The sequence below is a fragment of the Grampus griseus genome, assembly GCF_964374135.1.
Source record: "Grampus griseus genome assembly, chromosome: 16".
Lineage (NCBI taxonomy): Eukaryota > Metazoa > Chordata > Mammalia > Artiodactyla > Delphinidae > Grampus > Grampus griseus.
Window position 1 is genome coordinate 9107825 of NC_139010.1, and position 16692 is coordinate 9124516.

Consider the following 16692-nt stretch of genomic DNA (forward strand, 5'->3'; position numbering starts at 1 on the left):
GGGGGAAGGGTAAGCTGGGACAAAGTGAGAGACTGGCATGGACATATATACACTACCAAACGTAAAATAGATAGCTAGTGGGAAGCAGCCGCATAGCACAGGGAGATCAGCTCCGTGCTTTGTGACCACCTAGAGGGGTGGGATAGGGAGGGAGGCGCAAGAGGGAAGAGATATGGGAACATATGTATAACTGATTCACTTTGTTAAAAAGCAGAAACACACCACTGTAAAGCAATTATACTCCAATAAAGATGTTAAAAAAAAAAAGACACAGGTAGTGAGCTATACTCTCCATTAGGATTGAGATACAATTTGTTGCTAAAGCGTCTTGTTATACACAGTGAGTGGCTGCAGTATCACTACACTTCTGGGCTGTACAGAGTCCAGGTGACTTGTGGGTGGTCTTCTAGCCACTGTGCACAGCACTGTTTAGTGGGAAAACGGGCTTCAAGAAGCTACTTTCAACAGCTTCGGGATTGTCTGGTTTATACAAAACCCTAGTTCTGTCCGCCTAAAATTGGCATGTCATCAACAGTCAGCGTAATGTTTCACGTCACTGAAATCTCTCTTTTTCTTTTCAAGTTTTGCTCCGGACTGCTATGATTGGGGACAACAAACTAACAGCTTCCTGGCTCAAGTAGGGACTTTACAACCAGACTCAACTTTGGATCCTGACAAACCAAGCCATGGGTAGCATCAGTTAACAGTTATATGGACGACGCCTCAGTTGAAAATCTTCAGAAAGACTAATTTAATGACAGCTGAATTTTTAGGGCATGTTTCCTTAAGAAATAGGACTTGATTTTTCTTTGTTACAGGTTTCTGATGGCTCCATAGGACTAAGCAATAATTTAGAGTGATAAAAACCTTATTTTAGTACTAAAAAGTGAGCCTGGCTGCCTGTTTCAGTGAGTATAATTTAAACTTCAAAAAAAATCTGTACTTTTATAAAGATGTATTTTATATAACTTAATGCTAAAATATACTAGGATTTTTTGAGAATGTTACTGCAATATATGTTGTAGTTTGCACAGACTTTTATGCATAATTCACTTTAAAAGTATACAGTATATGGTCTGATGGTTTTTGTTTTGTTTGGTTTTGTTTTAAAGGCTTTTGGACTAAAGTATTCCTCAAATCCTTACCTCTTCAGATCGCTCAGATTCTGGTAGACTCTAAGTACAGTTGACATCTAGAAAGTCGATTGCAGCTCCAGTGTTGAAAGTTACAGTGTGGCAGAACGTCAACAGACTGCATAGTACGTAAACTGGCTCCTTAAGAGTTGTTGGAGGCATAGATGGTTGGTTCCTCAGAGAATCTCCTAAATTTTGCCAAAATTTAGTACTCCTTTCAACAGGGCACTAATGTATACCATCAGTGATAAGTTGATAAAGTTAATAAAAACACTGATAGAATTGACTTACACTATTAAACTTCCTCTGCTGTATTCAGAGATTTTTTGCACAGTTTGTTAGCCCAGTGAATCTGATACCCATTACCTCAGGACTTCAAGACTGCACCTTTCCCAGCTCACTGAACATTCATTAGTGAACAACGAAGAGGTTCTCAAAAGGGGTTTAATAACCGGTAACCCTGAGTCCTTGAGCCAAAAGACTATGTGGAATCCTAACAGTTTTCTTACAGTTTCCAACCATATTTAAAATAAGACTTTTTAAGTAGCTCTGAAAGCAGCCCACTGGAAGCTGCATGTTTAAAATGGTAGTAGCACTGCCGTATCCTATAGCATGAGTCCTGCCTCTCAGCCATGGAAAAGGGCATTCCAGACAGTTGCTTGTAAGTAGTATTTCATTTAAGTGAAACACGTCATGAAATACTAGTTCCCCAACCATAAATGCCATTCTAAAATCTCCAAGTCTATATATATACATATATATGTGGCCTGCAGTTATAAAACTGCCTATAATAGGAGACTGTACATGGCTCTGTCAGGGAGGCTGGAGTACTAGAGGAAGTATTGTTACCAGAGAGAAAGTATCTTTCTGCTCTGCCTAGGAAATCTCACATCTAGGGACAGAGGGGAGGGGCAGATGAAAAGGAACTTATATTAGCAAGTTCTGCCCACGTGACGAAACCCATTTCTGATGTCTTCCTTCCCAGTTTGGCCTTCAGGAATAACTTGTCTCCGGGCACTGATTTCACAGTGATCAAGTCTGCTTCTCTTATCTTGATGGTATTTAAAAATCAGGATCTCAAGTTTTCAGTGGGTCATGATTGGGTTTTTCATGTGTACCAACACCTTCACCCTGCATAATCACACACAACAACATTCTTGCTTTTCAGTATATGGAAGAATTTGGGTCACATATTTAAAACAGTTACTGCCAGGGAAAATTCTACACTGAAGCAAAATTTGCACTGATTATTCAGGTTACCTTAAAATATTATAAGTTGTTATTCTAAATAGCTTTAAGAACACCCTACTTGTCATACTATCTTTGTTAGTGATACTTAGAAGAATTTAAAGGCAGACTCAGCAAATGCTTAAAAATCCTTTAAATCATGCTTTCAGGAGGTACTGCAGTTCTTCAATATTAGGTCAAAACATCATGCAATTATTATACTCATCCTATGACATACAAATATCTTATTATTATTATTGGCAAGAAAATTGAAATACTCAGCATTAACTGATAAAAGCCGTAATCTATTTTTATGATTAAGCTGCTAGTATTATTTGAACTATTTTTTTATCAGAAACGATAAAAATGTTTTAAGTGCCTATTTTTCTCTTCTTCCCTTTTTGAAAAGTAATGCCTTAAAGTACAAGTAATGTAAACACATCTAGAATATGAAAAACTGATTGTAACAAACTCTCTCTCGTAAATGATCACGTATACTCTGAAATGTTGTGTGTATGGTGTGGAAAGGAAAATTAAAATTTCCTTTAACTTCCTAATTTACTTGTGTTGCCAAGTACACTAACAAAGCTACTCCTAGGTGAAATACTAAAGGCCAAGAGAAAGCAAGGAATGGTGATTACTGGTTCTAAAATACCCAACTGTCCTCTTGTCTTAAGGCAACATGATGAAATTAAAACTCCCATAATTGGAACGTTAAAAAAGTATGGGGAAGTATGGCAATATCACTGAAAATTTTGTACCATCATTTAGCTAAGTCTGATTCAACACTAAAAGGCTGCATGTGAATGTTCCTGTGCATCCACTGGAAATATGCATAACAGAGTTAATTATGGAGTTAATTTTCTAAAGAATTCCAACTGATTTGTGTACAGGCAGACCTTGGAGATAACTGCAGTTTGGTTCCAGATCACTGCAATAAAGCAAAACATTGCAATAAACTGAATCACATGATTTTTTTTGGTTTCCCAGTGCATGTAAAAGTTATGTGTACACTACACTGTAGTCTATGAAGTGTGCAGTAGCATTATATCTTAAAAAGCAATGTATGTACCTTAATTTAAAAACATTGCTAAAAAATGTTAACCATTATCTGAGCCTTCAAGTCATAGTAGTAACATCAAAGATCATGGATCACCTTAACAAATATAGTAATAATGAAAAAAGTTTGAAATATTGGGAGAATTACCAAAATGTGCCAGAGTCACAAAGTGAGCACATGCTGTTGAAAAAATGGTGCCGACAGACTTGTGCAATGCAGGGTTGCCTCAGACCTTCAATTTGTAGAAAATGCAGCACCTGAGGTGCAATGAAGTAAAGCACAGTAAAATGAGGTCTGCCTGTAAGATGTCCTTCAGTGGCTCTTTTTCCTTTCTACAATTAACCCATTTAATTGGGCTGATGATTAAAACACCCGGAGTGTAACACACAGAGCTGTGGACTCTAAGAGGTTTTGATTCTTAAAATATACACACACCAGTCACATTTAGCTATGCCAGTTCTTTCTTGAATGTGTCGGGCACACTGCTAATGACTATGCTGGTTATTGTGTTTAGCTGCTTACATCAGGCACACTTGCTAATGCATCCCCCAATTTTCTCTCTTACCAAAATCCAGAAGAACTGCTCTTTGTTGGCCTTGAACAATTAACCCCTATTAAGAGGAAAGGAATAACTGTTAGTAAATCCTAGAGCGTGAGAAGTGCTTTGAGAAAAAGGTCCTCATTTACGTTTACATAGTATTACAAGAATATTGCTTTTACTTTTTAACCATAAAGATGAACTTATATTAGAACTAAATGGGTCTAAATATTTGAAACTATCAAGATTTCCAAATAAAGAAACTTTGTTTTTAAAAAAAAAAAAACCTTGCTCTCGTGTCTTTAGATTACTGCATGATAAAGTATAGGGCTGATCAAAGACACATCTAATGTGCATTTCTAATTTTTATTCCATATAGGTGAGAATTTTTTTTAATTGGAAGCATTTCTAACTATGCATACTACTACTTAAGACTTCATAGTCCAGATGGAGGAGCTTTTGGAAAGGATCAAGCTAAATAGTGGAATTCTTCTCAAAGACTATAAACAAACGGATTAAAGTGAGGAAACATTTTTTTAAAGGGACCATGAGGATAAGGAAGTGGAATTCAGTCAGTGTTTATTGAGCACCTACTATGTGCTAGACCCTGGGCTCAGTACTTGTGTCTGTGGGCCCAGCCTGTGGACTCACCACCACCCTTACATTAACCCTACTCTTGGCGCTTAGCAGGTATGTATTTATGAAGAGCCCTTGCACCAAAGGGTCAAAATACCTTAAAAGTCAGCTGATGTTCGTGTGCCTCCAACCTAGATCTCTGGGTTCATTCCCCGTACCTGTCACTCAGCTCCTCTGGGCCTGGGCACTGATGTGGGTTCATTCAGTGTGGGGTTCTGAGACTGGCTGCCAGGTCATCAAGTAGGGGTTTCAAAGTCCTCAGATCCAAACCTGTTGACTCAGCAGCTCCTAATGGTATCTACCTGGTTCCTCTAAAGCTGGATTCGTACCTCTATCTCTATCCCTTGACCTGTCGCTGGGACCTACCCCGTTTACCTAGAGACTAATCATACCTTGCCAGCATTCATTCTTTAGCCTCCAAACCTGATCTGTCCTTTTGGAGCCTGGTGCCCTACCACTCAGAATATTAGAGTCTTTTATCTCCAGAATATGTTTTCTGTCTCTGAACTTTAAGAACCTAGTCAGAACTAGAGATGAGCTGCCTGCTCTCTTCAGCTGGATCCATGACCTGTTTCTTTTCAGCTTGTATGAGCTTCAAAATCTCTCTCTTCTCTGCTGATCCCTGTCACTCTGACCTTTCTTGACTCTGACCCTCAATTTCCCACGACCCTTGCTAACCTACAACAGTCCCTCCCGTTTCTTTGCAGTCCCAAGTCATACGTGCTCCTTGACGGCACTGATTTGAGGTATAGAAAGGGTAAGTTTAGGATAACCAAATAATGCTTTACCAGCGCCATTCAATTTGTGCTACTGTATATCCTTGGTGTGCTATCCCCTTGGTGCGTTCACTAGCCTAGAGTCTGGGCTTCAGGTCTGCAGACTGAAAACCTGTTAAAGGACAGCAGAACACTTACCCATTTGGAGATACAGTCTGTGAAGGAAATCCGCACGGAAAAGTTAAATGATATCAGAACGATGCATGGTGAACGCAGACTCTGCCCTGACCAAGGGGTGGTAGGTAGACGGTTTTAATCAGCCTGTGACAACTTGATGGCACTGTCAAGCAAATAAGATTCATTCACATCGAGGGGACCTTCTCCACTAGACAGGTTTCTGTGTTACCTATTCCTCTTCGACTGATACACAGTTGATTACTGAACATCGTGAAGGTTAGGGGGCTGACCCCCAGGCAGTCAGAAATCCACATGTAACTTTGTAATCAGCTCTCCGTATCTCCGGTTCTAAATCTGCAGATTCAACCAACCACGCATCACATAGTACTGTAATATGTATATACTGAAGAAAATCTGCATGTTAAGTAGACCCGTGCAGTTCAAACCCATGTTGTTCAAGGGTCAACTGTAGTCTTCCTCTGAGTGCATTCTCGCTATCAACTAGATATAACCTAGTGAGGTTACAGAATTCATACGTTACACGATGGCAGGGATATGTCTGTTTCGTTCACTGCTATATGCCCAGCTCCTAGAACAGTGAGTGAATATTCAAATCCCGTTTCTTCTGGTATATATCACCGGGGCTTTTTTAAGGTGACTTCTTGCACTTGCACTTTTATACACTGCATATTAATTTTAGAAGATTAATACTCATTTAAGGGCCCCTCCCTGTTTTGTTATGAATCTTTGACAGACATCCAACTTTTGGACAAAGAATCCATAATGGAGTAAAAAAGGAAATAAGGACTGTATAGCAAGACAGCTTCTACGAATGATTTGAGAACTAGGTCTTAAAAAAACGGAAGCACTGAGATGAAATTCTGTCTACACAGGCATCTCACGTTCTGTCTCTTTGCTCTCACCTGTTTGGGCGCTGGCAACTAGAATACTGAAATGATTAACACAACAGATAATAAAAAGTAGATTTTTATCAGGTGAAGTATCAAAAGAACAGTGACACATTATGTGGTTAAAAGGGCAACGCTCCAGAGAAAACACTGAGGTGGGCAGAGTTTTTAGCATGATTCTTATGTTAAAGGACTTTATTTTTTTAAGCTCCTATGGAACAAACAAGAACAGCTAAAAAAAATCATTTTAAAATTTTGAAAGGGGGCAGGGGAGATAAGAGGGGGCCAATGTACCAGGTATTAAAACATAGGCCCTGAGTAGTTAAAACAATGTGGTACAGGTACAGGAGTGAATAGATCCATGAAATAGAGAACCCAGGATTTTAGATGAGATACACATAGCATCTCAAACTAGTGAGGAAAAAAGATGAGCTGTTCGATAAATGGTACCGGATTAACTGGGTAATCGTCTGGGAAAAAATTAGGTTGGATCCTTAACTTGCACTTTATGCCAGGATACACTCCAAGGAGTCAAAATTTAGATCTAAAAAAATAAAGTCATATTATAAGTTCTAGAAGAAAATATAGGTGAATTATTGCTGTGGAGTGAAAAGGGCCTTCTTAATTATCAAGAAGTCTGGAAGCCACTAAAACAATAAATTCGACTGCATAAAGACAAAGAAATCTCCATGGCTAAACCACCATGAGCAAAGTCAAAAGACAGACTGGAGAAAAAAAAAGTACAGCTTATTACAGTCAAAGTATGAACATCTCAAATAAAGCACTCCTAGAAATTGATAAGATCAACAGTGCAGTAGAAAGATGGGTAAAAGTTATGAACACGAAAGGAAATATGGCTCTTGAACATATTAAAGGTAGTCAGCCTTACACGTGATAGGAAAAATACAAGCTAAAATACACTGATACATAATTTTTGCACCTTAGGAGAGCAAGAATCCAGCTTTTTAATAACACCGGTATTGGCTGGAGGAGCAGATACTGCCTTCAACTGAAGGTGGGCATGTGAATTGACAGCCGTCCCCTGTGGAGAGCAATATTCTAATATCTTTCAAAATTATGAATGCACATGGTCTTTGACCCAAAAATTCCATTTGGGGGAATTTAGACTTACAAGTACGTATTTACATATGTGTAAAATGGCATCAATACAATATCTGGAAACAATCCAAATGCCCATTAATAGGAGATTGGCTAATTAAACGACTGCATAGTCATATAATGGGATACCAAGCAGTTACTAAAAAAAAAAAAGTGATTAAGCTATCTACTGACATGGGAAGACTGCCAAGAAAACCTAAGTGGGGGGAATAAAAAGCAAACAGTACGTATATGATGCCACTCTTTGGGTAAAAATGAGAGAAAAAATAAGACTTTTTGTATTTGTTGGTATATGCCTTAAAGATGTATGGATGGAAACATAAGAAGCCAAGCACAGACTGATGGTGAGGGCAAGGGAAGGATGCCCAGTACGGAAAGTTGGGCCCAAGAAAGACAACGTTCCACTGTAGAGCTTTGTACATTTTTTGGTTTTTGAACCATGTGAATGTTATTACCTTTTCAAAAAATAAAATAAGTATATTTAAAAAGCTTTATGACTCAATACCAATCAAAAGATGCCAGAAGACCCCAGTTTTTAGTTGAATGGTAATAAGCCAATTTATAAACTAACGCAAATACACCACCTTCTGAGCCAAGACTCTACAGAGTCAGGCTTTCTAGTTTCAAATTCTAGTCCCACAACCTAGAATTTCCGACTATGGATAAGTTACTTAGCCTCTCTTATCCTCAGTTTTCATATTTAAAAACAGAGAAGTAATTGTACTTACCTGCTAGCGTTGCTGAGAAGATAAATCCATGCAAAGCCCTTCAACAGTGGCTGCCAGTGAGTGCAATTATGATTTTAAAAAGAAACAACCACAGACTAGTTTCTCCCTTCGCCCAAATTATAACCAGTTTTCATCTCATAAAAGGAAACATTTAAAAGGGGGTTAAAAAAAAAGAACAAGATAGGAAGATGGCAGAAACATTTAATTCACATTTTCTATAATCTGGTGGGTACAACAGCAAATTATTTGGAATTCTGTTCAAAATCAAAGCTGCGCCTGTAGATGTTACTTAGAGTACACGTAAATTTGGTGTGTGTCTATGTTGTTTTGTTTTACCAAATAATTTCCATGGTACCATGCACCCAGTCTGTATTTTGGTGAATAGCTATGGTTTCTGCAGGTACTTCAGTTTGCAAACTGCTGAGAGGTTTACTGTGAACTGTTCCCAAATTTCCAGATGAAGGCAATGCTGACGGAGATCAAAATAGCTGTCCTTTTTTATATACAGTGGCACCTAGATAAAGCTGTAAAACATGGCACAGTGTTTCATATACGTACAGAGATTATAAGTACTGAGTAACTCACAATGTTAAAATGTCAAAATAAAACGCTGGGTTTATCAGATTTCAAAACTGTAAAAACTATTACTAATATTGTCTGATCCTCCTCATAATCTAAGAATCAACACAAGAGAAACACTTAAATTTATCAGTTTTAATATACAGTATTTCTAACTTACATAGATGCCACTTAAGAAAAAAAAATAAACTTATGCCATTGAAGGAAGGAATATTTTCCTTTTCTTCCTTTTCATTACTTTATCAGCTGGTACAATCATTTCTGTCAAGTTACATTATCAAGTGTTGGACTTTTAAATTAGGTGATGAGATAAAGACAAAATGCCAAGCATTTTCACAATGCAGTCGGTACTCTAGTATCACTTGACAACAAAAAGGTATGTGAGTTGGAAAAAAGTTTATATCACAAGGACCATAAAACATCACCAGGCTCGCAAAACAAAGATTCCTATCACATACACATTCATTTGAAAAGCACACACATACACAAAAATGTAGGCTGCCCGCCACAATCTAATTTATGGTAAAATAAAGTTAATCAAATAGATTTCAGCTTAAGAATACTTCATTTGTTTATTTTCTTGGTAGTGAAAGATCTGTTAAAACCTTTAAAAGAACTTTTTACCCTAACTAGATCTTTTAATCCTAGAACTCACTCTAATACACAATTGTAACTAATCTTGAAACAAATCACAGTAAAGGAAAGAAGCAAGAAATGGAAATGACCAAAGATCTTCTCCAGGAAACAGAGCTTAAATAATAGCCTTTATCTTTAACTGAGGGAACGATGAAGTGACACTACCAAAAAGATTTTTAAACTTACAGTAATAATAGACAAAGTGCAAAACATTCACATTTTCTTAGACTCTGAAAAACACTAAGAATAATTCTTATTAATTTACCAGCAAGATTACTTAGATATTCACTTTTTAGACAAATTTACCTGAAGGTCCCCCTCTCCCACCAGACAATAACTTGCATCCCTAAAAATGAAAAGAGAAAGTAGAGGAGCCTCCAACCAAGTCAGCCTGTTTTATTCAACTTAAAAGAAATACCACCACTGTCAACAACAAAATGAAAACTCCAGGTCTATAAAGGTTAGAAATGGGGTAAGAAAATAATTAAATAGTGATATCTTACTCCCTCAAACCATAGACCTCCAAGGGATGGCTAAGTATTTTTAAAAGGGATAAAGCCAACTAAATACAAGTTAAAATATGTCACTAAAAATCATCAGTGAACACATTCAGACTTTGGCAGGATAAGATATGGGTTTAAGAGCACTTATTTACTTCATGAAAGACTGATACCCGCGTGACTTCTACACAGATGCAACCTTCCGAATTAATCACATTATATATACTAACACCTTTTAAAATAATCAATATCTTAAATATTAAGGATATTTAAATCCTAGGTTTAAAAAATGACAGTTTAGGACTTATGAAGTCATCTGTTGGTACAAGTCACACGAAGTACCATTTATATACAAAGAACTAAAAAAGAAAAGGTGGGGAAAGGGGAAGCTTAGAGAAGGTATGAATTAATTTATCTACTTAAATACCCTACCAAAGAAAATCAGATTGAAAGAGCATTGCATAGACTGTATTCTGAAATAAAGTCCTTTAAAAATGCTTACTTTAATATAGTAAGTTTTGTGTATATAGTGTTTTCATTTGGTGTTATAAATCCATACAATTCCATTCAAATTTTATCAAGATGGAAACTATTAAATAAGTATTTATGCAATTTTTTTGGTTTATTAAACAAAAATTTCTAAAATTGGAGTAGGGGCAAAGAAACACACAATCAATAGAAACTGATTTACAGGTTCTAATTCACAGGTTCTAAAGAATCCTCTTGAGCCAGCCCACCGCAGGCACGTGAAATCTGGCTGGGTAGCATGGGGATAGTACTTATTCACCTTTGCCGAAGCAGGTCCTTTAGACCAAAGCAAAACACAACAACAACCACCTAGAATCTTCAATAAAAACCAATGAAACCGAAGCCTTGGGGATTCTAAGTTATAACTATACATTGAAAGGGTCATTGATCACGCTGACACTTCCATATTACAGAAGGTGATACACAGAGCTAGGCAAGGCTAAAAATACATTTAAAAATAACTGATGAATTTTTGTCACTGATACCTGCCCTAAGCAACATTTGCTCCCTAGCTCTCCTTTTCCATAATAGACTAGTTAACAGTATTATTCAGATGGAGACATAGTCATTTAAGTTTGACAGCTGGAAACAAAGAATAGAATAAGCACAAAGCCAATTCTAAACAAATGGAATAGCAGAATATTCAACAGATGGAAACACATGGAATTAAATACAGAATTAGTGTAGTTTACATGTTTTAAAAGTATATACTTCCTTTACAAATATCTCTAATTGATAATCTATTAAGAAGCATAAATATTCAAGTGAACATTTGAATTTTCTCTTTAAGAGTTCAGAATTCTTGAAGTCTGAAGATTAGTCTCCTTCTGCTGAAATGTCCAAGACTAAAAAGGCTTCACACAGTCACTTTATGTCTCTAATTAGACATATAAAAGCCTCTATTACCTACTGTGTTGTAGTAAGACTTTGAAATTCTGTAACTCTTTTATACTTGTAGAAAGCCTACAAGAGAAAAAAGAAAGCATATTAGCACAGCTAATATGATGTGTACACATTTCAAATTATTGATGCTGTTATATGGGCTACAATTTGAAAGCAAAATCGAAAGTAAAATGCTGTAAACAACACTAAGCAGTGAAGCTTCCATTTTCAAATGCGTATGCTATAAAGACTGACAAAACAGAGCTGCAGTTCGCTACTCTTGGTTTAGAAGGGGCAAAGGAAGCCAGTTACTTCATATTATCAACAGATTCTAGATTAATGATGGGAACAGTGGTATGGTAATTCATTACAATAAAGAATCTCAAATCATTTACATTGGCCTTATAAATTCATTTTGCACATTACTCTCCAAATCCGCTTCTTTCTTGTTCCCCAAAGACGGATTTGTTTTAACCCAAACACTAATTTGTTTTAACACAAAGGCACAGGTTCTATTTATTCTGTCTATTGATGAATCCCTATGCCCTCCATCCACCCATATTTATAGTGTTCAATAAATTATTGAGTGAATAAATGAATGAAATGCTTCTGAGCCCAGACCCAGAAGTAAAACTCTAGAATGGAAATCATAAAAATAAAATTCTATAAGCTCAATTATTCTTAGGTACAATTCAGGGTTGATACAATAAAAATCTAATGTTTTTCTTTCTATAGCTTAAGATAATGTAGAATGCAGTACTGAGCTCATTTCTTTAAGAACTTAATAAATAACAGCTTTTCTTATATTGAGAGCTTAACGTATGGTAAGCAACGTTCTAAGCTCATCACAGATATAATCTCATTAATTGTTTAAAAAAAATTCCACAAGGTAGATAAAATTAACCCTGATTTTACATTTTAGGAAAACTGAGGCTCAAATAAATCAAGTAATTTTCCCAGGGCTGCTCAGCTAGTAGAGTAGGTGGGTTCTAACCAGTTCATCAGATCCCAAGACCATATGTCCTCTCAAAAAAAATCTATGTCCGTTATGGTCTCAAAAACATTTTCTTTATATTCTTACAAGCTGTAGGATTAACAGAAAATGAATTCTTACTCTAATCCTCAGAATATTAGAGGACTGAAACAGTGTTTACTTATTACGAAAAAACATTATGATTATTAAACAAAATAAATGTGTAAAATCATATGCTGTACCTCAAAGTACCTGTTTTTAAAAATACCTATCAAAATACATATGAAGATACGGTAGAAACCAAGGTCCATAACTAAAGAAAAGAGAGTTTAGTAAAGAGCAGCGAAAAAAGTATGCTCAAAGTCTGATATAGATACAGAATGAAGAGTGTCAGAAAACTCAAAGGTTATCATACAAATTAACCGTAGGTTACCTTTTACGCGGGGAGTACAAACTCGCCAGCACTATATGGGACCAGAATCTCTGTGAAGATGCATTCCAGACCTCACAATTTATTACACAAGAGAGATTTTCCACATTCCCTATTATAAGACAGACACAGGAAGGCACAGAGTGTACCTGCATTTACCTACTGCTTTACCGGTACTTTTACAGGGATACTAAAATATATTTTAATAGCCAACAGGTATATTAATTTGTTCCCTGGAAAATAAGCCCTTGATATAAATGTTGAAACCATCAAAAAATGGCTGTTAGTGTAGGAAAGACATCTGCAGAGTATTCAAAATAAAGAAACCACATTTCCCAGCCTTCCTTGGCCAGAACCAAAGACAATGCTCACTGTATGTCTCTGCCCACTAGCATCACATGACAAAGCAATGCTGTCCTAGCTGCCCTAATTGAGGCAGAATTGTATTATATAGGTTGTCAGACCAAGAAAACTACCAATTCACTTAACAAGAACAAATGCACAAACCCTCCCAAAGTGTAACACAATAATTTTTTGTGTTAGTGCAGCCAAAATCATTTATTATTTAAATGGACTGATAATCAGGTGGAAGATACAATGAACGTATCTCATTAACAATTATTAAGAACTGTAATATTTTTTAAGGAAAAAGTAAGAAATGTATAGAATACATATGAAGGAAACAGTTAAATTCGACTAAGAAATAACAGAATGACTAAATTGTGGTATGTCCATGTAATAGAATATTGGCCTATATTAAAAATAGTGCTTATGTATTTAAAAGTTGCTAAGAGAGTAAATCTCAAAAGTTCTCATCACAAGAAAAACTCTGTATGTGTGGTGATGGATGCTACCTAGACTTACTGTGGTGATCATTTTGCAACATATACAAATAGTGAGTCATTATGTTGGACACCTGAAACTAATACAATGCTGTATGTCAATTATACCTCAATAAAGAAAAAAATAACAAAAAAATTTTAATAATATTGGGAAATGATTAAATGTAATGCCAAGTAAAACAGGATAAGAAAGCATACAAAATGTATGGTTTCAACTCTGTAAATATGTACACACACACACACACACACACACACGTACGTAAATTTTTTACGTGTAAGTAGTGGGAAAATACACATTAAAAATAGGCCAAGGGCTTCCCTGGTGGCGCAGTGGTTGAGAATCTGCCTGCTAATGCAGGGGACACAGGTTCGAGCCCTGGTCTGGGAGGATCCCACATGCCGCGGATCCATGTGGCTAGGTCCATGAGCCACAGCTACTGAGCCTGCATGTCTGGAGCCTGTGCTCCGCAACAACAGAGGCCGCGATAGTGAGAAGCCCACGCACCATGATGAAGAGTGGCCCCCGCTTGCCACAACTAGAGAAAGCCCTTGCACAGAAACAAAGACCCAACACAGCCATAAATAAATAAATTAATTAATTTAAAAAAATACGTCAAATGTTGAAATCGTCCTAGGTGGTAGGGTTATGAGTGATTTTTAAATTTATTTTCTAAATTACACTTTCACATGTTTTTCCCGATTTTCTATAATGAGCATGAATTACTTTAATATTAGGGGGAAAGAAAGATGAATATTTTAAAAGAGATTTAAAAAGCAGGTGGCTGCCATTTGTTTTCTGTGGGGAGGAAAAGGGAGATTAAATTAGGCTGTACCTTGTTTGTGTAACCATCCCACCCTGAGTGTCATTACCCTTAAGAAAAGAAAGGTTTCTCACATCTAGTCTAGCCATAAAAACAATAAGACAATTTTTTAAGTACTGAAAATATTGTGGCACTAAACATCCAATGGTGTTTGTAAATCACCATCTCCACGCCCACCACGGCCATGGACTTCAGGTAGCGTCTTGTGATTTAAAAGTGTCACACAGGACCTCGTTTTATCTTCATGTTAACTCTGTGAGAAAGGTTTTTACTCCTCTTCATTATACAGAGAAAGGAAACAAACTGGGAGAAAGGAGTGATGTACCTGAGCTCATGCGGCCAGTAAATGGCAGGGCCAGGATTCTAGAACGCTAGGACCTGATTCTGAGTCCAGTACTCTCTAGGGAGCAATAAAAGGTACTAGCAGGCTCTAGTTAGAGAACTTAGCTGGAAGGGTTGCATTTGTGAATAATTCCTTGTGAGACGCAGAGAAATTTTGAGGAAGTTAACATCTGCTTCTTTCTCAATTTAATTTTATTTAGATTTAAATACGTTTTAAGAAGGAGATTCCCAGATATAGAGAACTAGTGGTTACCACTGGGGAGAGGCAAAATAGGGGTAGGGGGTTAAGAGGTACAAACTACTATGTATAAAATAAGCTACAAGGATACATTGTACAACACAGGGGATATAGCCAACATTTTATAATAACTATAAAAGGAGTATAACCTTTAAAAACTGTGAATCACTATACTGTACACCTGTAACATAATACTGTACATCAACTATTCTTCAATGAAAAGTGTTTAAATTGATTCAAATATTTTTTCATTTAAATTTCAAATAATTTAAATTTAATTCAGCTTCTCCTATTTTATCTTACTACAAAGCCTCATAAGTGGGTGGACTGAATTCTTCATGAAACACCAATTACTAGCGGACATGCTATGTCTATCTTGTGTTTGAAATTTCAACCTACATGGTCATCTTTAAATACAGGGGAACAAGAGGTGAAATCTTTGCTATTAAGATGGGGAAGGGGCAATTAATTTATTTTTAATTTAACTGCCTCTTTTTAACTTAAAAATGCATGTTAAGAAAACATTATAATCTCTGTATTACTTTGTTCTTTCTTTCTTTTTTTAATTCTTCCTTGATTTGACTTTGCCTTTTTTCCCAGGGCAGTATAGTATTGTTTCCTCTGATTTTCTATGATTCTTTTCCTTCTCTTCTGTATTCTTCACTTAGTTGGTACTGCATGTATCTCTGTAGGCAAATTCAAATTATTTTTGAAACCATCTGTGGTATAAACAAAAAGCAAACTGTATGTATGTACACAGGAAACAATGGGGGAAGCATGAGTGAAAGAAAAATGCCTCCTCAGATTAAGACACAGAGCAGCTGAAAGGTTTAATGTCTTTTTCTTTCCTCACCTTCTGAGCCAAACTCTCCTTACTCCTGCTATTGTACTTGAATGAGTTAAAGCCAGCTAAAGAGAATTTTATTAGGAGAATATTTCCCCACAAAATTGAGAAGGCAAACTGGGAAATGCCGGCAATTTGAAACTATTACTTTTTCCTGTAACCTGTAGAGAAACTGGCTTGTGAGTGCAGGTACGATGCTATATGAAAATAATGCTCCCTCTTTGTCAACAAAACAAAGCAAAACAGACTACTTTAGCAAAGAAGATGATCTTTGCAGTTTGTTGAAACCAGCAGGGGAATCAAAAGTCTTCACTATGAAAACAGTTCTTACCTTCCAAAAGCATTTAAAAGAGCAACTATTTCTTGTCGAGTGAGTTGGAAGCCTTTAGATGGGCTGTTCTCTGGAAGCTTTTGGATTTCTTTTTCTGAGAATAATATCTTCAGGGCAGTTCCTAAACCCTGAGTCTAAAGAAAATAGTGATAAACTTTTAATTAAATTCATATAATAATAACTGCTATAAAGGTTTAAAGGAATACTCACTCACTGTGATGAGAGTCAGGAAATTCATATTAACTGAACTTTTCACCAAAATGTTCAACTATGTAAAACACAGTTTCTACTTCCTCACAGATTATGCATATGATAAATTTATCTAAGCTGTTAAGGAAATCTGAATAGTTTAACACTTTTTGGATACATATCCTACTATTCCAAATTACTAAAATGCCTTTTTTTAACGTAGAAAATATCACATTAGGATTACAGTGTTCAATATGTAACTCTGAAAGCATTCTTTATAGCCCCTAACAATTCAAAACTTAGAAATAAGTATCA

At 36.3% G+C, this 16692-nt stretch overlaps 2 protein-coding genes across 2 annotated transcripts in view; one reads left to right on the top strand and one right to left on the bottom strand.

The window, feature by feature from the left end:
* Window positions 1–4148, top strand: part of GPR137B (G protein-coupled receptor 137B) — a 52825-nt gene extending 48677 nt beyond the window's left edge. The window contains exon 7 of the mRNA XM_082673224.1: window positions 583–4148. Within this exon, the coding sequence (XP_082529350.1) occupies window positions 583–694 (112 nt within the window). The 3' untranslated portion in view covers window positions 695–4148. The remainder of the gene's footprint in view (window positions 1–582) is intronic.
* Window positions 4149–8440: 4292 nt separating this feature from the next.
* ERO1B (endoplasmic reticulum oxidoreductase 1 beta) overlaps window positions 8441–16692 on the bottom strand; it is a gene marked incomplete at its 5' end in the record, with an annotated part of 57928 nt that continues 49676 nt past the window's right edge. The window contains 2 exons of the mRNA XM_082673725.1: window positions 8441–11448; window positions 16189–16322. Coding sequence (XP_082529851.1) covers window positions 11388–11448; window positions 16189–16322 — 195 coding nt within the window. The 3' untranslated portion in view covers window positions 8441–11387. The remainder of the gene's footprint in view (window positions 11449–16188; window positions 16323–16692) is intronic.